This window comes from Mobula hypostoma, chromosome 1 (genome assembly GCF_963921235.1).
Source record: "Mobula hypostoma chromosome 1, sMobHyp1.1, whole genome shotgun sequence".
Classification (NCBI taxonomy): domain Eukaryota; kingdom Metazoa; phylum Chordata; class Chondrichthyes; order Myliobatiformes; family Myliobatidae; genus Mobula; species Mobula hypostoma.
The window spans coordinates 99,829,984-99,856,247 of NC_086097.1; the positions used below are offsets into that span (position 1 = coordinate 99,829,984).

General features: G+C 39.9%; 1 protein-coding gene across 11 annotated transcripts in view; it reads right to left on the reverse strand.

The window, feature by feature from the left end:
* The window catches only part of rbm25b (RNA binding motif protein 25b), an 81,721-nt gene that overhangs the window by 41,670 nt on the left and 13,787 nt on the right, over nt 1-26,264 (reverse strand). For 2 of the 11 annotated variants that reach the window (XM_063053531.1, XM_063053540.1), the window contains 6 exons: nt 23,974-24,021; nt 10,539-10,659; nt 9,840-9,902; nt 8,456-8,505; nt 7,493-7,522; nt 2,603-2,650 (listed from right to left, as the gene is read on the reverse strand). In XM_063053531.1, coding sequence (XP_062909601.1) covers nt 2,603-2,650; nt 7,493-7,522; nt 8,456-8,505; nt 9,840-9,902; nt 10,539-10,644 — 297 coding nt within the window. In that variant the 5' untranslated portion in view covers nt 10,645-10,659; nt 23,974-24,021. The remainder of the gene's footprint in view (nt 1-2,602; nt 2,651-7,492; nt 7,523-8,455; nt 8,506-9,839; nt 9,903-10,538; nt 10,660-23,973; nt 24,022-26,264) is intronic. The other 9 variants (XM_063053565.1, XM_063053550.1, XM_063053558.1 and 6 more) reach the window with 8 other exon arrangements.

Genomic DNA, 26,264 nt, shown 5'->3' on the forward strand with positions numbered 1-26,264 from the left:
TCAGGCATTATCCACAGAGGCAGAGATCGACAGTATTTAGACACTGAATCAGGGCTGAGAGGGTATAAGGTGAGGGGAAGGAATGAGGTAGAAGGCAGATGATAAGTATGAACAAGAGAGGTAGTGGTGGTGGTGGTGGGCTGGTGCAGCCAGTTGGGGAAGGTGGAATGGAATCAGGAGACAATGGTTAGTGGGTAGGAAAGTGAAAGGGCTGCAGAAGGACCCGATCAGAAAGGAGAGTGGACCATGGGAGACAGGGAAGGATGAGTGTACTGGGGAAGGTGACAGGCGAAGAGATGAGAGAAGAGCCAGAGTGGAAAACTGAAGAAGGGCTAAATTGAGGATAAACTGTTTATTGAGGATAAATAAATTGGAAAAATCAATGCTCATGCCATCAGGTTGGAGTCTACCCAGATGGAATACAAGTTGTTGCTCCTCCACCTGATAGTAGCATGATTGTGTCAAAAGAGGCCATGGACCAAGATGTTGGGATGGGAATGGGGATAGGAATTTAAATGGTTGGCCACCGGGAAAATCCACTTTTGGCAGATGGAGCTGAGGTGTTCGACAAAGCAGTTCCCCACCTTACGCTGGATCTCACCAATGCAGAGCAGGCTAGCTTGGGAGCACCGAATACAATAGATATGCAGGTGAAATGTTGACTCACCTGGAAGGACTGTTTGGGGTCCTGAATGGTGGCAAAGGAAGAGGTGAATGGGCAGATGTAGCATTTCTGTAACTTGCAGGTTAATTTGCCAAAGGGGAAATTAATGGGAAGGGCCAAATTGGCGAGGGTGTCATGAGGGAGTGATCCCTGTGAAAAGCAGAGAGTGGTGGGGGGAGAAGATGGGGTGAGCGCAGATGTCTGGGAAATGGAGGACATGCAGGTGAGGGCAGCATCAACGGTGAAGGAAGGGAAACCCCATCCTTTGAAGCAGAACATCTCTGATTTCCTGGAAAGGAAAGCCTCATCTTAGGAACAGATGTGGCAGAGGTGAAGGAACTGAGAAAAGGGAATAGCAAAAGCTGCAGATTTTGGAATCTTATCGATCAAGCTGTTGATAAGTGGAATCAGACAAGGGAGGGATGATGGGCAGATGAAGCTAGTTGGGAAAGATAGGAACCAGCGAGCAGTGTGTGGTAGATGGGTAGAAAGAATCGGGTGGGGGAGGAGAACAAAACTGGGATTGTGTGGCATTAGCAGAGTAGAGGTTATCTGGACTGGGAAGTTGATGAGCTGGAATAAGAGATGAGGTGCTGTTCTTCTAATTTGTGTTTGGCTTTGAAACAGCAGCAAAGGCCAAAAGGTAGTATACCCCTTGGAGAAAAAAAAACTGTGCATCTCAACCAGCATGACATCTTAATTCCAAAGGTTAACATACAAAGAATGCTTATGCAAAGTATTGCCTTTGCAGATTATGGAGCAATAGGTTTCCAGGGTATTAACAGGAGCATAGAACAAAAACTTAAAGGCACATCTTTTGAGAGTAAAGTTCGAAAGTACATGTTAAGATGGTGGAAGCATAAAATTCTTCCACATACAGTATTTGATACAAGATCATATTTACACAGATTTGCTAACATACTTAATAGAGTAATGGTAAACAGAAATGGGTTACATCAGCCACGGTCTCATCAAATGGTGCAACATGTTAAGAGGCTTAATGGCTACCCGTTCCCTCCACTAGATGCAAGTATATGCAGCCAGCTTAAGTCAATAGTGTCTATAAAACATTCCCAAAAAGAACATAATATTTCATAAAATATGGGAAAGGGAGAAATCAGGATGACAAATTGTTGTGGCAAAAAAAAGTTACAATGTAATGTTTCTAGTACAAAATTAGCTGTTCATTGCTAGTGCAGATGGTCATGCTGTCCCAGGTAACAACATTGCAGACTGTAGATAATCAGGAACTAAACATGCAGGCTTCCAATTCTAGCTATAATGCCAATGACCCATTAGAAACTGCACAGCTGTGGACATTAGGCAACTGCAGGGATGGATTTAGTAAAGTTTTCCATTATATTACATACTCCCATTAAGAGAAGTGTTTATACCTGCACAATAAATCAAAATAAAGTCATGGCTACCATTGTAAAATAGAGAAATGTGCTTAAAATAAATAGCAAAAATATAACATTTGTTTCATTTGGATTTACATTATTGCAACTTTTAAAATGTAATTTTAAAATATGGTGCCATCAGGTTCTCCACCCTATTGTCGTATTTTGAAGTTAAAACAGTACTTTTTTTCCAATGACTGATTACACTACTGCTGCTAAATCTGTTCTTCCAGTTGCTGTAATCACCGAACTCACTTATACATGCTTAAATGCTCCCTGCTTCGCTCATTCACTTCGTAAGCATACGCAGCTAGAAAGCCCACTGTTTTTTTTGTAGATTAAACATATTTGGCATAATGCTATGGGATGCTCATAACCACCATGTGAATTCTCCAAATTCAGCATGAGTGTCTGGGATAGCACTGAAAATTAATGGCAAGCCTTGGGACACAGGAAAAGAAAATATGGGAAATGTTTTCATATAATTCTTAATGTTTAGTTATATACTGCCACTGGCAGTGGTCCCATAACAGGTTACCTGTTTGCCCTCTGTTGGGCAACGGTTCATGGTGTACAGCATGGAGACCTGAAAAGGGGGAGGGAGACAACAACAGTAATAAATACATCTTACAGAAACATGGGATTCAGTTGTCACATATGGAAGACACTTAAAAATGACACTTCAATTTTAAATTTAATGTTTCTAATTTTCATGCACTTACAGATGAAGGAATACGCCAAGCAAAAGTCCCAGATAACCCACACTGAATTTGGAACCATCTCATGATGGTTATAGGCTTATTTTGAAGCAAATATTCTTAACTGTGAAAAATTTACAACTGTTTTATGTTGGACTTCAATATCATTCTTCACAAAAACATTTTTGGTTGAACACTTACACAAGTTTGGACGACCAGATTTTATGAGAATTTGTTTTAAGAAAAACACTTTAAACCTTAAACAGTAGGCCACACAGCTCTCCTATTCATACAATCATGGCTGAACTTCAAAATTAATTCAACATTCTCACTGTCCCATCATCCCTTGATATGCCCAGAGCTTTCAGGTTTATTCTTTGCACTGAATACATTCCATAAATGAACACCAACACAAAACCCTGAAGCAAAATATTCCCAAAACACTTCACTGAGAAACCTTGACGAGCTGTTATGAGAAAAAGCAATACTGAAACTACCTGGGACACTATTTTTTAATACTTCCCCAAGTCCTTCAAGAATTTAGTAACTTAACAATTTTCCCCTCCCTATCTTGATACTTCAGACAATAAAGACGTCATTAAAAAGCCTTCTTGCTCCAACATGATTATTTTAATTTCAGGATTACTTAAAATAAAAACAATGTGCTTTGCATTTTTAGTTTAATGGCTAAATATCAGTCATATGCACCAGCTTCAGTTTAGATTAAATCTAAGTATTTTTTCCTCGAACTAGATGATGCAAATCCCCTCAGGAACAGTAGGATATCCTAATACCAATTATAACTGCATGTAAGCATTTTATGATCAAACTGCTGCAAGGAGCAACAATCCAACAAGGATTCAATGCTTTCAGAAGAGGCAAGAAAATGGTTGCAAAAAGAAAACAATTATTGCTACCTCTCAAAAGTAAGAGATAACATTATCCCTGGGTGAAGTTTATCATTAATTTTCTATGCCTGGATCAGATAAATTCTCCACAAATAAACATTAGCACTGTCCAAAAAAAAACCTGACATTTTGTTTTGTATATCCCTTGTAAATTTTTGTGTAGCGGCATTATTTGAAATGACAACCCAATTAATACAGAACAAACATCACTTTCTAAATATTGGTCAACATGAAATGGTGACCCTCACTAAATACCTATAAACTTATGATCTACTACAAACCAAATCATGCAAAAATAAGCTTATTAATAGCCAACAAGATTTTTATTCACAAGTTTATTAAAAAAAATTTGCGCTAGCAGAGCTGGATTTTTAAAATCTTGATTAAAATTCTCACATTAATTGGCTTGAAGGAATATTATTAGCTATCTCTACAGAGCTGGAGGTAAACATTCATATTCCCTACATGGAGAACTGAACATAACCTTTAAAATGGTGGCTGAAGCACGAGTGTTCCTCAAAAGCAGTTTAAAAAAAAAAATCACTCAGCAGATGATGATTTTATTCCTACGTTACCACAGTTGGGAAGGGAGGGCTGTCAACTGGAAATTTCAAAAGTGAAGGCTTGAAATACAGTAATTTTCCACTACCATTTTGATGCACATGTTCATTCAGTTCTGAACAAAAGTATAAGGCTGAACTTCAAGCATTTTCACTATTTGTCTTTTAAAGAAATCTGAAAAGAGGTATGTTTTTGTGTTCGTGAATGTCAAACATCAACAATTAATATCTTTTGATTGTCTGGATGTTCAGGGCAGGGCCTATTTTGACACAATGTAATTGGATTGACACCGAAAAGGCACAACATTTGGGATGTAGGCATTCAGCTGCAGTACAACAGTTGCAGACGCTGAGTAATGAGCACCTCAAAGTTTTGGGCCTGATATACACAACTACAAGTGTGGATGGCTTCCTGCAGCTAGCTGGATTACAGAGATCTGGGGAGAGATTAAAGAAGACCTCAAAAACATATAATATCTATTTACTGCTAGTGCCTATCTTTGTGAGATTGACAAAGAAAATTTACTTCACAGCTGACAAATAATGCAGGAGGACAATTGTTGATTGACTAGGAATTGGCATTAGTCTTCGGGAAGGTGAACCTCTACAACTGAACTTCATCAAAACTGTGATGAACTGCTTTATAAGAAATCACAGACACAAAGTGCTGGAAGAACTCAGTGGGCCAGGCAGCATTTACAGAGGAAAATGAAGAGTTTGAGTTTTGTGCAATGATCAGGACTGGAAAAGGAGGGGCCCACAATAAAAGTAGGGGGAGGAAGAGGATCAACAACTGACTGGCAGGAGGACAGAGCAGGGGAGTAAAAAGGGAATAATGTGAGAAGCTAGGTGATAGGGTGGGAAGGCAAAGGGCTGAAGGAGGAATATGATTAAGAGAGCTGTCATGTCACCCTTATAAGGAAGTTTCCTGTTGTATATTTAATCTAGACTGAACAGAGAACAAGTCGTCCAAATCTTTATTTTAAATGGAGAGAGATTTGTAAAGTTGGATGGGGATTAATTTGTTATGGTTGAGAAGCAGAGGAAATAAAGACCGGGAAAAAGGCAACCACTGGATATGTAATAGTTTACAATGAAAACAAGTAGTCATAATAAAGAATGGCAGGATCCCTACATTCAGACAAGGGAAGATTTAAAAAGGCAGATAATCCCCGGGTTACAACAGGGTCCCTGACCACTGTTTGTAACTCAGACCATCCATAAATTGAAAACAAAACATGTGGGAGAGAGGGCAGGCACAGGAAGAGAGGCTGTCAGCTGGCCTCACCATCTCAATGACTGAGTGAGCCTGCAGTGCTCCCAGCTCTGCCTAGAGCAGAGAAGGCATGTAGAAATGACCTGCTTCCACCTCTCAGAAGATACCTGCAGCAGCCAGCAAATTCATCTCCATCCATGTTGCTGATCTCCCAAACGCCTGTTCATATGTATGGCTGTCCATAAGGCACACATTTGTAACCTGAGGAGGACCTTTAGTAGTAATATTAGTTTAGGAAATGATCACCATTGTGTGGAACAATGACATGCTAAAAATCAATCAATGAGGTAAACAGATTGCGCAGAGGAATTATGAGCAGTCCACTGCATAGAAGGTTACTGAAAGTCACAGGGAGCCAAAAGACCAAATTTGCAGGCAAATTTCTCAGATATAAAACAATAATATCCTAACAACAGGATTCTAAAAGTGCAGCATTGGGACAGAAACAGTGCAAAGTGTAGAATGCACAGAATACACAAAAGGCTGGCAACTGGAAAACATTTGTACAGCATTTATAACTCAGTTAGAATTAGGAATATTGGAGAAAATATAGACCCACAGTCAGTGTTGAGATATGATTCAACTGAAGTGAATTGGAAACTATTCCTAGACAGAAAGTCAATGGAAAGAGCTGGAGAAAACGAGGACAGAGCATATATACGCCCGTCTCAAGAAATGGACTACAAGCATGTGATGCAAGGGAATATGAAATAAAGAACAGAGCTTACAAAGTGAGCTCTTCACCTCAACAGCTGGGGTGGCGGGGAGAGAAGGTTAGTTAGCATGCAGCAAAAAAAAATGGACAGGTAGAGAGCTTAATGGAGGAATCTGAGTAATGAGAGGGCAAAATTTCTTTTAAAAAATCAGGAACCTGTAGAAATTGCATAAAAGAACACTTTGTAAAATCAAAGGAAGTAGAAGTCATTTCTAATCACCAAAGGGAAATGGGCTAAAAATGGTATCTCATTGTGAGGACAAAAATCAGGTATGGTTCTAAACAAGTACTTTGCAAATGTCTCCATCAACAAGAATTAACAATACGCAACACAGGCCATGGAGAATATTACAAAAATCTAACACCTTTAATCACTATAACCTAAAAAAGCAATTCATGGCCTCAACGCAGAGATGAAATTAGAGGCTCTTACCACCATTTTACAAGTCTCTTCAGTAAAAGGCTTGGTGCCACAGTATGAAGACAGCTAATAAGGTCTCCTTAGTTCAAAAGGTACATACTGACAAACCAGAAATTATAGACCAAACAACCAACATTAATTTGTAAATTATTAGAAACATTTCTTCAGTGCAGTACACATATTTAGAAAGACAGTTAAGGACAATCAGAATTAATTAGAAAGAACTGAATCTTGCTTGGATGTTTTTTTGAAGTGATATCAAGCAGAGTTGAAGCGGTAAGCCATTTGGTGTAGTCTACTTAGGTTATTAGCAAGGAGTCTGGCAAAATTTCTCATAGCACATCAGTATAGAAGCACATGGCAACCACGGTAAAATTGAAAGAATAATAGGACTATGCTAATTAATTCAGCAAAGGCAAGAACTTTTCATGCTGTAAAAAGTTATTCGTTAAGATAGCAGAACAGACAGATGAGGTTAAGATACACGAGAAACACCTCAATAGCACAAGGCATTGCATTGAAAAGGAGGAAAACTGAGAGTTGCACAGCAGTAATAGTTTTGGTCTCCATACTACTGGAGCAATTAAATAACTTGTGTATAATTCTGGTCAGCACATTCCAGCAATTGGAAGTACTTATGAGCTAGGGCTTGAGAATGATAGTTATAAGACAACACTGGAATGTGTAGGATGTTTTCTTCAGAACAAAGTTGGCTTAAGAGTGATTCAACTGAGGTGAATAAAATTCTGACAGGACAGGACTAGACTCACAGGAAAACCTATTTCCCCTCGTAAAGGAGTCAATAACTAGAGGACAGGTTAATATAAAAGTTGAGGAAAAAAAAATCTACCTGGAGTGGTGGGTGCCTGTAACTTGCTGCCTAAAAGGGAGGTGGAGACAGAAACCCTCATTACCATTTTTAAACATCTAGACAGTTTTCTACGACAACGACTTAACAGAGCAAAGGCCTACGAGCTGGGAGGTGGATTGGCCTAAATATCATTTTAGTTGGCATCAGTAATAGTAGTATCTATGATTCAATTAAAATATCAAGCATGCTAGCTCAGGATGAATGACTGCAGATGAATACCAAAGTACTGTACTGAAAAGTTTTCAGTAAATTCATTAGTAGTTGCACATTCCTGTTTAGTATCATGAAGCAGCAGGTGGCATTGACACATAGCCCTCTGAACCTTTTGAGGAGCACACCACCTCTGAAATGCAATTCAAAGCACTATGTACTTCCAACTCTGCTTCCAGATCTATCTACCAGCAAAAATAAAACAATATTGGCATCATCTCCCGGGCCACCATTCCTAGGACTGAAGCTCTTATCCCTCATGAGCAGGCCACCAGTGCAAGCATGGATGATAACAGACTCCTACAACAGCACTATATTCTAAGCTTTGTCATCGTGAGATTGTCAAGTCAGAGGAACAATTTAAAGATGTTCTCAAAGCCTCCTTGATAAAGTATCCATCAACTTCTAAAACTCCCTGGCCCACGTTTGCTCAAAATGAACTAGCGGCATGGGAAACCCTGAATCCCCACTATTGGGATTCATGCAGCAGCTCAGTATAAAACCACCAGGAGTGCATGTCACCTAATATAACCCACCCTTCTCATCAAGGATCTCTTGCTAGTCTAGAGTCCCCACAATGGCCTTGTCAATCAACTCAGAACCCACAGGACTAGAATGGAAAAATCAGTGACCCCCCCCCCCCGGGACTGTCTGAAAATGTGGTAGAGTCACTAACCCTGGTACAAACATGCATTGGTTCTTATAAATGCAATTTAATTATATCATACTTACAGTTGTGGCAGGAGTCATTATCCCCATAGGAACAGGAATCATAGGTGCTCCTAAAAATAAAGAAAAGAGTAAACATGTCAAGTAGATCACTGCTCTAAAGTACAGATTCAACAAAGCTACTTATTCATAACCGGTACTAGGCAAACAAATGCTTGTGAAGTTCCCAGGGTCTGCATCTTGGTGTCTTTAATAAAGTGGCAGCAGAGATAGTGAATTTTCCCCAAAGTGCCATATATTTTTCAAAAGGTCCCAATGAAATGGAAAATTAGAAATGTAATGTCCCTTATAGGAAGGGGGAGACAGAAAGTAGAAAACTGTAGGCTGGTACTGGAAAATACTGGAATCCATTAAATAGCAGAAAACTTTGAAAATCGTAACACAATTAAGCAGCACCAACAGCTCTGAAAATGAAAATCTGTGCAAGCATAGTATATAGTGTATTTGCTTTCCAAAAGATATTCAATATAGGGTGCTACATAAAAAGGTCATGGTACAAGGTAAGAACTAAGAGCCCAAGGCATTCAAGGTCACTCTAAAAACAGATGGAATAAAAAAAAAGTTTTCAGATTGTCAGGCTGCAGCTAGTAAGGTGCCACAGGGTTTAGTCCTGTGGCCTAAACAATTTACAATCTATACCATTAAATGAGTTGAGTGCATTGCAGCCAAACTTGCTGGCGACACAAAGAAAAGTCAGAAGCAAGTCAAGATGGTGCAAAGATTGGTTAAGTTAGTGGGCAAAAATGTGGCAGGCAGAATACATAGTGGGGAAAGGTGAAGTTATGCTCTTGGTGAAAGAAACAGAAAAGCAAAAAGTGTTGTCTTAATAGAGACCGCTAATCGCATTTATTGTAAAAGGGTGGAGCATATATATATAGATGAAATCTTGACACAACTTCACAGGGTATTGTTGAGATCACCCTGGAGTCCTGTGTTGCTTCGGTTTGCTTACGTAAGATACAAAGTATTAACAGTTAAGAGGTTTGCAGGTTGATTCACAGGATGCAAGGATGACTGTGAAGGAAGAACAGTTTGAGACCTTTCTTTGATATATATTCAATCATGGGAATTATCAATGTTTATTGCCCATTCCAATTGCCTCTCAGCCAAGGATACAGTTAAGAATCAACTGTATTGGTGGGTCTTGAGTCACGTGCAGGATGGAGATTCCCAATGGCAACCTGGTAATTTGCCTTTTTTGTTTTAAAATTCCAGATTTATATACCAGTTGATTTTTATTCCTGACTGCCATGCAGAATTCAAATTCACTTCTCTGGATCAATGGTTCAGAATCATGACTGTTTGCCCAGTAACTTAACAATTACGCTGCTGTAGCTCCTACGCTCATTGAAGTTTAGAAAAATGAGGTGATTTTATTGAAACTTACGATTCTGAAGGGGTTTGACACAGTAGATGTTGAGAGGATGTTTCTCATGGGGGAAACTCGAACCTGGGGGGCACAGTTTCAGAATGAAAGGTCACTTATTTATGATGGATATCAGGAGGAATTTCTCTCAGGGAATCTAGAATCCTGGGAGGCTGGCTAAATGAACTTATCTAAGAACGAAAGATATTTTTGAACTATAACGGGTGTCAAGGGTCAAGAAGTTTCAACGAACCACATGGCATACTCCGGCTCCTTTTACTAATAATTCTTACTGTATTCACAACCAGCTCTCAAGGATGTAACTAATGTAGCCAAATATCCCAATAATCAATAGATCATACTCCAACACAATATTACTCATTTAGTAGGAAAGCGCATCAAAAAGGAGTAGCAATACCCAACTAATTTCTTTGAGAATTAGAATTCAGTTAATGCTCTTCTACTTTATATATCAAACCAGTTTCTCTTCATTATTTTCCTTAAGCATTCCATGCAGTGAAGTTTGTTGTTAACTCCTTCCTGGATTTACTTGAGCTAATTTCTTCATGGCCCCTTCAGCATAAAATCAATTTGAAAACCTTTGCCTTTCCTCTCCCATCCAATCCCCTCAATTTTAACACAATAGATGTAACAGTTTATAGAGACTTGTACTAATAAGCTTCCGCTACAGCTTACTTAACAAATATCAAATTTACATACCAGGTGGCACAGAAGGTGGGAAGCTTGCAAACTGTGGAGGAGGAATACCCGGCGGCAATGGGGGTATCCCTAAGGGAGGACGATTCATATGCGGTGGAAATGACATTTCTCGAGCACCAACCTGAAATAGGCAACACTGATCAAAGTTAAAACTTGTAAACTTTGGTATGTTTTGAGGGCAATACTTAAAGAACAATTCACGTTGTAAAAAGCACATTTTTAATTGTCTCAAAACTAATTCAGGCATGTTGGACTTTAGTGTTAGTCAATGATGAGATGTTAGCAATCTTACCTGTCAAGCTGTGGGAAATCCTAGTCTGGATATGTTATCACAAAAAACTATACTGCTCCTACAATTCCATGGTGTCCACTTTTATTTTAACCTTCCATAAGGAACTTATTAGCACCTCAGTGACTTTGTAAAGATATTATTGTTAAACCACGAGGTCTGGTTTCTATAGCACAAGAGGGTATGGAAGAACTGGAGAAAACACAGTGATGAATCTATATCTGACAGGTTAAAATCACTGGGAAAGAGTGAACAGGCTGGGTTCTGAATAAGGATCAGGGCTGACCTGATGAATTATGAATATTTAGTAAGACACTAACAAACTCAGGAGATCTAACAAATTCTGAATTGCATTGAAAAGAGGACGAACTTAAAATTGGAGTGGTCAAGGCAAATCACATAGCTGCAACTGAGGGAAGCAAGGGTTATATACTCGATGTTCAATACCATTATCTCCTCAGTATTAATCACAAGATTCTAAACCCAAGCCTCGATACCACCAACTGCAATGGGATCTTCAATGTTCTCATCGGGAGACCACAGTCAATACAGACTGGTAGTAACATCTCCTCCTCGCTGACTATCTAGAGGCGTCACAGTAACAATCTCTCACACTCAATGTCAAGACCAAAGAATTGTTTGTGGACTTCAGGAGGGAAGTTGGGAGAACACACACCAGTCCTCATTGACAGGTCAGCAGTGGACAGGTGAACAGCTTTATGTTCCTGAGTCTCAGCGTCTTAGAGGATCTATCTTGGCCAACACATTGATAAAAGTAGGCACGCCAATGACTGCATTCACCAGCAACTTTGATGTGTGTTACGCCAATGACTGCTTTGTTAGCGCTTGAGGAGATTTAGGATGTCACCAAAGATCTTGAAAATCATCGCTCTTACTGTCTGTATCACAGTCAGGTATGGAGGCTCCAAAGCACAGGATCACAAGAGAATGCAGAGGGCTGTACACTCAGTCAGTTCCATCACAGGCACAACACCCAAACTCCCCACCTCTGAGGTCATCTTCAAGATGCAGTGTCCCAAAAAGGTGGCATCCATCACTAAAGATGCTTACTATTTGGGACATGCCTTCTTCTCATCATTAGAGAGGTACAATTCAGAAACAGATTCTTCCCCTCTGGCAACAGATTTCTGAACAGTCCATGAAGCCATGAATACGATCTCCTTACTGCTTTTTTTTTGGGAGTATTTACTTTATTGTGTTGTACCACTGCTGCAAAATATCCGACAGTGATAATAAGCCTGATCCGGAGAAAAGATGTGACTTATCTTGAAATGTACCTTAAATGTACTAAAGCAGCAATGATTCACTGTACATCAGACTAAAAACTGAGATCATTGTTTAAACTACTGAGATTGTTATTTGAACTACTCATGAACACCAAACATGCAAATCATACAAGTCAAAGTTAACTTGCAGGCACAACAAGCAATTAGGAAGGCAAAAGGATTCTAGGAGTATTCAAGTACAGGAGGAAAAACACAGCCCTGCTAAGATTATGTCTGGTCCCATCAGCTGGAAGCCACACGGAGACTGGCAATAACTGCAGAAGTGTCGAGAGCCACATCCAGGAGGAAAGCCCTATAGAATGGGAGTATCCACTTTGTGACAGGCTGTCCATTTTTTAGATCAAAGTCAGGGCTTTGGTAAAATGGTGAGTAGTGATTCACTAAGTTTTTTTTATATTGTTTCTCTTAGAAGAGACTTGTGATATGGGAGATTAGGGATATTTCCATTGTTCATGTTGACTAGGCCTGCAGAGAGCAGTGCAAGTTGTAACTGGGCTAGTATGGAACATCCATAACCAGTCAGTTCAGTGAGTTAGTTACACTAAAAGAAACGAAGAAGGTGGGTGGCCACCAGGAAGAACAGCAAGGAAAGAGCCCGAGGCCATTTCCCATGTCAACCAGGATTGCTGGTGGGGTGGGAACCGAACTGAAGAGACAGTTAGCTCACAAATAGAGAAAGCTTGGAGACAGTGCGAGAGAGAGGATAGGCAGGTGATAGAGAAGGGACATGCTCAGACTGATGGTTTGAGATGTTTCTATTTTAATGCAAGGAGTATTATGAACAAAGCGGATGAGCTTAAAGCATGGATCAGTACTTGGAGCTATGATGTTGCAGTCACTACAGAGACTTGGATGGCTCAGGGGCAGGAATGGTTACTTCGAGTTGCATGCTTTAGATGTTTCAGAAAGGACAGGGAGGGAGACAAGAGAGGTGGAGCATGGCACTGCTGATCAGAGATGGTGTCACAGCTGCAGAAAAGGAGGAAGACATGAAGGGATTGTCTACGGAGTCTCTGTGGATGGAAGTTAGGAACAGGAAGGGGTCAATAACTCTATTGGGTGTTTTTTATAGAGCACCCAAGAGTAACAAGGATATCGAGGAGCAGATAGGGAGACGGATTCTGGAAAGTTGAAATAATAACAGGTCTGTCATGGGAGATTTTAATTTCCCCAAATATTAATTGGCATGTCCCTAGAGCGAGGGGTTCAGATGGGGTGGAGTTTGTTAGGTGTGTTCAGGAAGGTATCTTGACACAATAGTAGATAAGTCTACAAGAGAAGAGGCTGTACTTGATCTGGTATTGGGAAATGAAACCAGTCAGGTGTCAGATCTCTCAGTGGGAGAGCATTTTGGAGAAAGTGGTCACAATGCTATCTCCTTTACCATTGCATCGGAGGGATAGGAACAGACAAGTTAGGAAAGTGTTTAATTGGAGTAAGGGGAAATATGAGGCTTCAGACAGGACCTTGGAAGCATAAATTGGGAACAGATGTTCTCAGGGAAATGTACAGAAGAAATGTGGGAAATGTTCAGGGGATATTTGTGTGGAGTTCCGCATAGGTATGTTCCAATGAGACAGTGAAAGGATGGCAGGGTACAGGAACCGTGGTGTTGTTAATCCAGTCAAGAAGAAGAGCTTATGAAAGGTTCAAAAAACTAGGTCATGATAGAGATCTAGAAAATTATAAGGCGAGCAGGAAGGAATTAGGAGAGCCAGAAGGGGCGATGAGAAGGCCTTGGCGGACAGGATTAAGGAAAATCCCAAAGAATTCTACAAAGATGTGAAGAGCAAGAGGAAAAGACGTCAGAGAATAGGACCAACCAAGTGTGACAGTGGAAAAGTGTGTATGGAACCAGAGGAGATAGCGGACATACTTAATGAGTACTTTGCTTCAGTATTCACTATGGAAAAGGATCTTGGCAATTGTAGGAATGACTTACAGTGGACTGAAAAGCTTGATCATGTAGATATTAAGAGAGAGGATATGCTGGAGCTTTTCGAAAGCATCAAGTTGGATAAGTCACCGGGACTGGACGAGGTATACCCCAGGCTACTGTGGGAGGCGAGGGAGGAGATATTTGAGCCTGTGGCGATGATATTAGTATCATCAATAGGGACAGGAGAGATTTCGGAGGATTGGAGGGTTGTGGATGTTGTTCCACTAATCAAGAAAAGGAGTAGAAATTATTGACCAGTGAGTCTTACTTCAGTGGTTGGTAAGTTGATGGAGAAGATCCTGAGAGGCAGGATTTATAAACATTTGGAGAAGCATAATATGATTAGGAATAGTCAGCATGATTTTGTGAACCTGATTGAAATTTTTTGAGGATGTGACTAAACACATTGATGAAGGTAGAGCAGTAGATGTAGTGTATATGGATTTCAGCAAGGCTTATTGAGAAAGTGAGACGTGGGATCCAAGGGGACATTGCTTTGTGGATCCAGAACTGGCTTGCCCACAGAAAGTAAAGACTGGTTGTTGACAGGTCATATTCTGCATAGAGTTCGGTGACCAGTGGTGTGCCTCAGGGATCTGTTCTGAGACCCCTACTCTTCGTGATTTTTATAAATGATCTGGATGAGGAAGTGGAGGGATGGGTTAGTAAATCTGCTGATGACACAAAGGTTGGGGGTGTTGTGGATAGTGTGGAGGACTGTCAGAGGTTATAGTGGGACATAGATAGGATGCAAAACTGGGCTGAGAAGTGGCAGATAGAGTTCAACCCAGATAAGTGTGAGGTGGTTCATTTTGGTAGGTCAAATATGATGGCAGAATATAGTATTAATGGTAAGACGCTTGGCAGTGTGGAAGATCAGAGGGGTCTTGGGGTCCAGGTCCATAGGACACTCAAAGCTGCTATGCAGGTTGACTCTGTGGTTAAGAAAGCATATGGTGCACTGGCCTTCATCAATCGTGGGATTGAGTTTAGGAGCCAAGAGGTAATGTTGCAGCTATATAGGACCCTGGTCAGACCCCACTTGGAGTACTGTGCTCAGTTCTGGTCACCTCAATGCTGGAAGGATGTGGAAACCAATAAAAGGGTGCAGAGGAGATTTACAAGGATATTGCCTGGACTGGGGAGCATGTCTTATGAAAACAGGTTGAGTGAACTCGGCCTTTTTGCTTGGAGCAACAGAGGATGAGGGGTGACCTGACAGAGGTGTGTAAGATGACGAGAGGCATTGATTGCGTGGATAGTCAGAAGACTTTTTCCAGGGCTGAAATGGCTAGCACGACAGAGCACAGTTTTAAGCTGCTTGGAAGTAGGTACAGAGGAGATGTCAGGGTTAATTTTTTTTTTAATACACAGAGTACTGAGTGCGTGGAATGGGCTGCCAGCAACAGTGGTGGAGGTGGATACAATAGGGTCTTTTAAGAGACTCCTGGTCAGGTACATGGAGCTCAGAAAAATAAAGGGCTATGGGTAACCCTAGGTAATTTCTAAGGTAAGGACATGTTCGGCACAGCTTTGTGGGCTGAAGGGCCCGTATTGTGCTGTAAGTTTTCTATGTTTCTACATCAAACAAACATACTATTTTAGATAATGTTGGAGAGGACAGCCTCTCAGAAGAAAGCAGCAGCCAAGCTTGTGGCACCATGAGCAATAGTTGTGGGGAATTACTAGGGAAGGGTAATGGGATAGGCATTTATATGCCTGAAAGCAATACTCCAGACTTGTTTGTTGCTTTTCTGGTACCAGGGTCAGGAATGTCTCAGAGGTTATGGAACATTCTGAAAGAGAATAGCTGGATGCTATGGTAAACACTGGTACATACCAGACAGGTAGAAAAAGGTTCTGCAGCATGAATTTTGGAAGTTAGGCAGAAAAGCAAGAGCTCCAGGGTCAAAATTTTGTGAGTACTCTGTGCCAGTAAAAGTAAAAGAAAAGATAGGACTGACGAATTTATGGCTAAGAGCTAGTGCAAGAGCAAGGGCTTTAGAGTCACTGCTGGGCCAAATGGGACCAGCACGAAGAGGATGGATTACACCCAAACTGAAACTGAAACGGGACCAACATTGTAGGTGGGAGGTTTGCGCACACTCCTAAGGGAGGGTTTAAACTCATTTGGCAGAGGAATGGAAAGAGTGCAGCACATGGGGAGTTTGACTCAAATGCAGAGGATTAATCAAGTCCAGCAAATTCAGTGAGCAGAGGTTAGGGCCGTGGGGACGAGCGGCTAACAAGCTCAACTAAGTCAGCTTTAACATACCACAGCTAAGTAATATGAACTTGGAGCATGATTAAATGGAATTATAATACAATTACAACGTGGGAATAAGGTTGAATGAAGGGAAGCTTAACAGTCCAGGATATAAAAGTTTCAGATGTGACAGAGTGGCATACAAAGTGGAATCACAATTCTGATTAGAGAGAACATCACAGAGTTATGTAGAGAATATACCTAGGAGGGATCATCCAGCTAGGCTATTTGTGTAGAACTTAATACCTTTCCTCTTAACAATTAGCTAGAGGAAGTATAGGTGGGGGGAGGGGGGGTAGAACACATTTGGAACCGTGGAAATTTTTCTGAGAGTTTCAGGGTAATCACAGAAAGGAATGAGCTCGGTCTTCAAATTATGATCATAACTTGGAGGAAAAATGATTTCAACGGCATAAGAGAACACCTGGTGAAAATAAATTAGGCCTAGATGCTTGCAAGTAAAATGACATCTGACAAGTGGCATAAGACTTCAATGCCAGTACATTCTGGCAAGCATGACTGGAGAACATTGGAATGATAAAGGATATTAAAGGTTTGATCAAAATAAAGCACATGACAAGTATTGGGAACTACAAACAAGCATGTCCCTATGGGGAACACAGAGGGTTCAAGAGAGAACTTGAGAATTTAGGAGGGCAAACAGGGGCCATGAAACATCATTGGCAAGTAAAATTAAGGAGAATCCCAATGTAGATTATGTTATCAAGATTAAGAGGGAAGCTAGGAAAGAGCAGGTTCCCTTACAGACCGAAGGGCAATCTATGTGTGGAGTCAGGTGATCTGGGCATGGTCCCTATAAAGTTGAAGATGGCAATGGGTACAGCAGTCATGTTGCGTGCTCTGAATCGGCATTTTCAGCTTATTTCTACTTTTTCTACACTTCTCATACAAGAAGCAGAAAGTTACATCAGGTATGATTGACTGACTATGACTATACATACATGTACACAAAACAATCATGTATACAATCTTAGTGTTTGGGCAATATCTTCCCACATTTCCCCCCTTCATTGCGTGTACATTGCGACACAAAGATTTTTACTCCCTTGGATGTACGAGAAAGAATTAATTTTAATGAAAAAATTAAACTTCTCATCTGCATTCAAAGGGAATAACATGGAAAATTGAAAGGGATAGGCTGGTAGCTTGGGACATTTCAATGTTAAGGAGCAATCTGGCCATCAGTATCAGCCAACAATCATACTACTGCTAACTCCTACTTTTATCTTTTTCTTCCCTGTTCCCTTTGCCTTTTTCTTGCATTGGTAAATGTAATTTCTTGTTCCAAATAGTCCAGATACAGAATACTATTGACTGGTTACTCCATAGTAAGCTTTTAAGCTTCTACTGTTTTGAATTTCCAACATTTATCCTAAAGTTTTGTCCTTCAGATTGAAATGTTAAAGAAATCTCTTCCCTGGTGAACAACAACGATCCACAGCAAAACTGCAGGGTCGATACTATACTTCAGTCCAAACTATTATTTACACACAAGCACAAGACATTTTGCAGATGCAAGAAATCTTCAGCAACAGATGCAGAAAATCTTCAGCAACAGATGCAAAATGGTGGAGGAACTCAGAAAGATAGGCAGATTCTATTGAGGAGGATAAACAGTCAAAAATTGTAGGCCTTTATGAAAACATTTTATCAGAATTTTCATTGACCTTTTTGTCAAGCATTTTGTTCTTGTCTTCAGCAAAATGCAGGATCTTCCAATAGCTCCCCATTTCAATTAAATTTCACATTTAATTCTGACATGTCTGTCCACAACCTTCTCTACTGACAAGATGAAACCAAACAGATTGGAGCAGCAACAACTCGTTCTACCTGGGTAATCTCCAACCTGACAGCATGAATATTAATTTCCTCAGCTTCTAGAAATTTCCCCCCAACCTTCCTTTTTTCTATTCCCCATTCAGGATACCCTCTCACCCCTTCTCCTTACCTGCCCATCACCTCCCTATGGTTCCCCTCCTCCTTCCCTTTCTTACACGGTCCACTGCCCTCTCCTATTAGATTCCTCACCAGTCCTTTACTGCTCCCACCTATCTCCTCCCAACTTCACACCCTCTCTCTGATCAATCCACCTTCCCCCTCACCTAGTCTCATCTATCACCCGTCAGCGTGTATTCCTTCCCCTTTCCCCACCCTCATATTCTGGCTTCTGCCCCCTTCCTTTCCAATCCTGATGAAGAGTCTTAAACCAAAACATCAACTGTTTATTCCCCTCCATTAATGCTGCCTGACTTGCTGCATTCCTCCAGCATTGTGTGTATGCTCTGTTCAGACTATTTAAATTTTAATCATAATCAAGGCAAGTCTTTGGAACCACTGGAAGTCTCCTCTTGGCAGCTCATGGAGTAAAAGGTTTTTATCATAGCTCCATCTTTCACAACTTACTTTCTACTGTTAGATTCGTTTAAAGTTTGAAGATTTATTATTTTTGCTGAAGGATCTACGATTTAATTACGATGGCTGATACTCGATCTGGAATCAAATTAAGAGGTGGCAAAACTCTTCCTGAAGTTGAACAAAGAAATCAGAGCAGAAAGAGTGCTCTCTTTAATAGAAGCTATTAATGCGAAGATCGGAATGGTGGACACCAAGATCGATAAACTGACGAACGCTCATGAAAAGCTGGAAAAAAAATTTTCGCTGTTCAGGAATCTTTGAAGAACCTGGAAGTTCAATATCAGACACTTAAACAGAACAATCACAGAACTGAAAGAGAACAGGAGTTAATGAGTCAAACTATTAAAGAACAAGAATTGAAGTTGTCTTTTATGGAAAAGAAAATTAATGAGGCTGCTTCAGAGTTATCAAGAATTAAGAAGAAAATGATCGATCTGGAAAGCAGAAGTCACAGGATGAATTTACACATTCTAGGTTTGTCTGAAAATACAGAAACTGGTCAGGCATTGAAGTTTTTTTCGAACATGTTATATTCACTTTTTAGTGACATTCTCAAAGCCTGTCCAATTCTGGACAGAGCCCACCGAATTCGATGCCCTAAACCTTCAGCCGAAATGAAACCATGTCCTGTGATTCTGTGTTTGCATTATTTTACAACCAAAGAAGCTATTCTTCGGGATGCAAGGAAAAGGGATAAGCTAATTTATAATGAAGTAAAGATTCGTATAGTTGAAGATTTTACCCCAGAGATTTATGCTGAAAGAATTATATATTGAGAAGTTATGGCTGAATTTTATAAGATTAACTGTCGTCCCTTTTTGCATTATCTGGCTCGTCTGATAGTTACTCTACCTAATACTCGTCCAAAACGGTTGGAAGACGGTTGGAAATCTATAAAGGAGTTTAAGTCCACCTTGCAAGCAATTTGAAAAGTTAATCCTTAGCTGGGAGCTGTTTGTTACGGTTTCGATGAATGTCCGCTCCACGTTTTATGAGTGCCCAGACATGGATTTGGTTGACTTACTTAGATCTATTGTTGTTTGCTTTAATAGTTAATATATATATATACTCTTTGATTTGTAAGTCTTTAACATTAGTTGTAGTATATTAGTTGGTTGGATTTATCTTTTTCTGAATACATGGGTACGTATTTTAAATGGATTTAAGATGGCCGTTGTTAGTTCCCTGTTAACTATTGTTAGACATAATATGAACATATTTGGAGTTTGTTTATTTCTTTATGTACTCTTTGTTATGTTTTTTTTGGTGGTGGTAACGTATACTTTGTAAGCAAGGGCTGCTATCTGGAAACAGGGGTCAAGGGTCATTAGAGTAGCATGCTGTCCATCTATTGGATGGTTTCCGGGTTTTCAGGATAGAGGGGTGGGTCTATTAGACTAGATTTTTTTTGACTGGGCAGTCCTGGGAGGTTCTTTTTGTCAATTATCTTGCTTTTCTTTCTGATCGAGTCATGCTTTTTCCTTTCTTCAGATTTAGTTTGCACCTGCGCATTAGCTTACTTTATAAACTTTTAAAATTCAACTTTAAATATGGATCTTAATAAAATTAATATAATATCTTGGAATTTGAACGGTATGAACCAACCTATTAAGCGCAGAAAGATTTTTAAGAAATTAAAAACACCATGCAGATATTATTTTTGCGCAAGAGACTCATATCCGCAGGCATATCCGTAGGCAGAATGAAAATCAATTTTTAAAAAAATTTTGGTAGGGACCCTTATTTCATTCTTTATCAGTAAATAAAATAACAGGGGTATCTATTTTTATTAATTCTAAAATCCCTTTTGTTCATTTTAATACTGTTACTGATTTAATCGGAAGATATTTAATTGTTACTGGTCTGTTATGTGGTCAAAAGGTGGCTTTGGTGTGTGTCTATGCACCTAATATAGATAGCCCTGAATTTTTTAAGAAGCTATTTTCTGTGCTGCCAAATTTAAATGAATATAAGTTGATTATGGGTGGTGACTTTAACTGCCGTCTCAATCCGTCGATTGAGAGATCGTCCACCAATCCTTCACCTCCTAATAAAGCTGCGACTTGTATTAATTCTTTTTTATTAGAATACAGTTTGGTGGATATTTGGAGATTTAGACGTCCTAAAGAAAAAGATTTTTCTTTTTTTTCACATGTATACCATAAATATTCAAGAATTGATTATATTTTGCTGGAGATGCAATTGGTGCCCTCTGTTGCTAATTGTTCCTATGATGTGATTGCGTTGTCGGATCATGCACCTATGAAACTAATTTTGAAGTTTTCTGATAATATTCTGAAGTTACTTCAGTAGAGATTTAATGTTTCATTGCTACAAGATTCAACCTTTGTAAATTTTTATTAAAGAGCAAATTCCTCAATTTTTGAATTAAATACAACTGAGGGAATGTCAAATTTGGTTATTTGGGATACGAAGAAATCTTTTCTTAAGGGACAGATAATTTCATACTCAGTAGGTTTAAGGAGGAAGACCAAGGCGGAACTCTTAGCGATTACTAATAGGATTAAAGAAATAGATAAAGTTTATTCAGTAATGCCTAGTGAAGATCTCTTTAAGGAAAGGGTGGAACTCCAAGCACAACATGATTTGCTTTTGACTTTTCCCAATGAGCAGCAACTTCTTAAATCTAAAGTCAATTTTATATACATGGAGACAGGCCAGGCAAATTATTGGCTGGTCAATTAAAAGTAAATATGGCTAAAGACAGATCCTAAAAATACGAAGACCTGATAGAACTGAAACAGTAGATTCTTATGAAATTAGTAAGGTATTTATAGATGCATGCATTTATATAGATGCCAAAGCTAGACAGAATGATATTCACATGGATTGCCCCTTGCAGATGAGTGGCATAACTCCACTCACAATGTAGGGCTGGGAGAAAATTGGGAAGCACAAGGAAAAACATTCTCAGTTAAATAACTTCTCACATGAACTCCAGGGAATTAAGCTAAAAGGTCAGCCACAATGAGTACCAGAGTATTAATAACAGCTGTTAAAAATTATAGTTCTGTTGTATGGAGCTTCAGAGATCCAAACCTACCAAAACCTTCATCTTGGCCAACTACTGAAGCACACCTTTTAAATTAAGCTCTGGTAATTCAACAGTGTCTCCCAAAATCAACACCATCGATCATGAAAAAAGCAACACATACATGGAAGCAATTCACCTCACCACTGAAAATATATTACCATCCATTCATCACTATCGGGTAAAATACTGAAACTCCTTACATAAAAGCACAAATTAAAGGAAAAATGTATTAATAAACCTTTTCATTGGTTTCAAGGGCAACCTGATATTTACCACCCACTGATTCACTGTTTACTCCACTTTTGTTCCTAGCTTCCACATCCCTGCACACTACTACCTGCAGACATACGCCCTACTAGTTAACACTAAGCATTGCAAAAAAGATTTCTTAGTTTCAATCCCAGGTCACTGGTAGATTATTTGAAGTCCAGGATCATTATAGAAAAACAAATTTACAGTACCCAGCAAGATCATTCAATCCATACTGTGCTTCACTGCCAAAAAGTACTAAGATGATCCCAACTCCCAATTTTCATTCCATAGCTCCTGAGGCAATGGCTAAGTGCTCATCTAGATAATTTTCTAGGTTTCTCCTTCCACCACTTTTTTAAGCAACGAGTTCCAGAGCCCAACCAAAGGACCATCTGCAAAACAGAGCTCAGAGTTAAACCGGTGCAGGTAACTTCTGTTTGCAACCAAGTCAGAGCAAACTCTTGACACATTCAAACTTCAACTTCTAATAAAATAAGGAGAAGAAAACAATGAAACAGAAAAAGTCACTTTTAAGATCATGTTAATGAAACTGAGGTTTGGGGATTTTTGCTGCAGATATGGAATATTACAAGCTATGATGGTAAAATAATGTAAGAAACCAATGGAGCCTTTAGAACATGGCCATCTGCACAGTCACCTACTTTACAACATGTTACAATTCTAACCTTTCATTTTTCCAATTAAAGGTCACTGATCTTAAACATTTATTCTATTTTTCTTGCTCCTCAAACCCTGCCTGAACTTTTGACTACTTCCAGTATATTATACTTCTGATTTGGCTCATTTTTATTCCCTATCTTGGTCTTTCCAAACTTACTCAGTTTAGAAAAATTGAATTGTCTTGCAGTTTTCAGCAAGGAAAATAATTCTAGATCAAAATGTTTGTAAAAACACACCCCAATTTCACCATGGGCTATTGACAGCTTGGCAGTGGTGCAGTTAGTAGAGCTGCTACTTTGTAGCTCAGGGATCTGGGTTTAACCCTGACTGTGGGTGCTGAGTGCAGTTTGCACATTTTTACTGTGATAACATGGACTTCCTTCAGTTGCTGAGAAGATGACGGCATACTTGGTTGCAAACAGCCTTTCTGGGGCAAAATGTTTGCCTTAAACATTTTTCTTGTGATCATAAGACCCTGATGGATTTAGTAATACAAAATACTGTAAGTCCAGTTGATTGGCAAGACCAAGGGCAGAGGAACTGCGTGGCCTCAGTTGTTGACTGAGGACCAGGCCCTCAAGCTGCAGCCAACCAGAGGAGGAAGCGCCAGTGGCAGTATGGGAGAGAACAGAGGCATCCATGCTGAGATGGGGGTTGGCCCTGCAGCCCAGCTCTCCCAGTGTTCACTCCCTAGAAGACAAGCTGCATTTTACATTTGGTTGCAAGAGATGAGGAACTGCTGCGTGCTTGTTCTTTGCGAAACGTGGCTCCAGGACAACATCCCATGCAGCTATGCTTCATTTAGCTGTATGCACGTCTAGGGTTGAATGACAATTAAACTTGAACTTCAGCTGCTCTGGTTGCTTCCCACATACCAAATATGCACCTTATGCACGTCCAGCTAACTTGCTGATGCATTCCTCCACCACATTCATTTCAAGTTTCAATTAGGCAGATATGATTAATTTTAATACAGAACCATGCTAATCAACTTAAGTCACTCTATTCCCAATGAGGGATTCTTCTGGCTTTCCCAAAACTGACAGGCATATGGTATTCAAAATTCTCTGTCACCTTTCGTGTACTATATTAGTAATTTGCATGTTTAATTATGAGCTGTGAAAGACCACAATTCTAAGTAAGTTTATTAAGTCCCAAGGTTTTAACTTTTGTTAGCCTTACTATATCTTGAATATTAAAAAGTACTCACCCACTAAATTACCTTAAATGAAAGTCAAATACTTCAGATGCCGAAAATCTGAAACAAAAACAGAAAATGCTGGGAACACACAAATCAGGCTGCATCTGTGGAAAGAGAAACTGACTTGTTTTAAAAAAGTAAAAAACCTCTTGTGTGAACTGGAAGAAAATAAAAAACAAATCCATGGCATACAAGAGGAATTCTGCAGATGCTGGAATTTCAAGCAACACACATAAAAATTGCTGGTGAACGCAGCAGGCCAGGCAGCATCTATAGGAAGAGGTACAGTCAACATTTTGGGCTGAGACTCTTCGTCCTGACAAGGGTCTGGTCCGAAACATTGACTATACCTCTTCCTATAGATGCTGCCTGGCCTGCTGCGTTCACCAGCAATTTTTATGTGTGTTCCATGGCATACAGGTCGGGTTACACGGTGATTACACTTTTGTTTGTGTAGTATTCTGCAAGTTGCAGGGCTGTGCTACATGCCCAGCACAATCAGATTATTAATGGAGAGAAGAAAACCAAGCCATAACCACAAACAGATGACGTACAACAGAAATGACAATAGTAACACACAGAAAGCAAACTACCCAAAGCTAGACGATTGCGTCTCGAAGGTTGAAACATGCCTCCATAGAAGACGAGGTGTTAATCTACAAACCTTCACTGGGCATTATATGGTTAAGTCAGAATAGGTGGAATAGAAAGTTAACATGGCAGGCAACAGGAAGGTTAAGGTCTCCCTTGCAGACAAGTTGAGAAAATCACTGTGATTTTACCAAATGTAATACACCAGCTTGGAAGTGCAAATGATTAGCTGTGTCATATGGAAAGGCTGTTTGAGTCACTGGATGGTGGCTAAGGTAGGGGCAAAAGGACGAGCATGACATGAGAGTATCATAAGATAGTGAGCACAGTGAAGACTGGTAACAGAAACATGTATGCTTCCTGCTTAGAGAACTCAAAAACTTATTTCATTCATGCCCAATTACCATGCTGATCCCACCTTTACAAGGTCCATTTTGATTCCTTCCAGAATCCCTGTCTTCATCTCAGAGAATAAACACCTATTGCTGATCTACGGGCTCCCACAGTCACCTTCACCATACTTCAACCAATCTCCCCAAAGACTACCATTCCATTTGCCCAGTTCTTCTGTCTGCAATGTATCTGCTGAGGAGTTATTTTGCACAGGCGCCTGTTTTTAAATGGTCAATTTGCCACTACCACAGAGTGCAGAGCCCCTGACCACAATCTATTTCCTATACTTCTGCTCCTAATTCCTTTTTGTCCTGGGCAGAGTAAGAAAAGCTCCCACTATCACCAGCCTTCACATTCAACTAATCATCCTTTGACACATATGGGTTTTAACAAACAGCAGTCTCCACCAGCAGACATACTCCACCCTCAGCATTGAAGGACCCCCCCCCGATAAAGTTTAAGGGAATGGGGGATTCTCAGATCACTGTAAACAATGAATTAAGTACTGACCATGTCTGTGACTGCAGTGTGTTTGAATAATGTCTCACAGCTGCCTTCTTTGGAGCAAGATAAGGGTTAAAGTACGCCCAGATCCACATAGATCTCTCTGGGCTTTTCACACCTTTTGATTTTGACAAAAAGCAGTACCTGATGGAAATTGGACAGAACATTCCTTTCTTAATTAAAGCATAAATTTGACAGATGTTCTCATCTTTGTAATTAAGTTGTGGCTCCAGCAAACCAGGTAGGACATTCTTTTCTTTAATTAAGGTGGCTGGAGTGTCTAAAAAAATTGATTGTACTTTTCTATCAATAGTCCATTGACTTGGCCGGAATAGTTATCAAATTGATTGTTCTTTGTATCAATAGTCCATTGACTTGGCCGGAATGGTTATCAAACTGATTGTTCTCTGTATCGAATCCATTGACCTGACCGGAACAGTTATCAAACTGATTGTTCTCTGTATCAATAGTCCATTGACTTGATCGGAATGGTTATCAAACTGATTGTTCTTTTGTATCAGTGGCCTTATAACTTCTGACAATTCTGACATCGGGCAGTGAACTTGTAGAACCACCGGGGAGATGAGAAAGGGTCTTTCCCTGATGTCGGGTGCGAGTTCACTCGCCCGCTGAGCTCGAAGAAATAAACGGGTGAAAAGATAAGTAACGATCTTTTTGTGCTGTCGTTATTTGATCTAGTAGTTACGTTTACACCCTGAGACTCCCTGGTCAAAATAGGAGAAAATCGGCAGGCACCTAACTGAAGCCAGCCTTGATCAGCAATGATTCAATGAAATCACTGATCAAGGCTA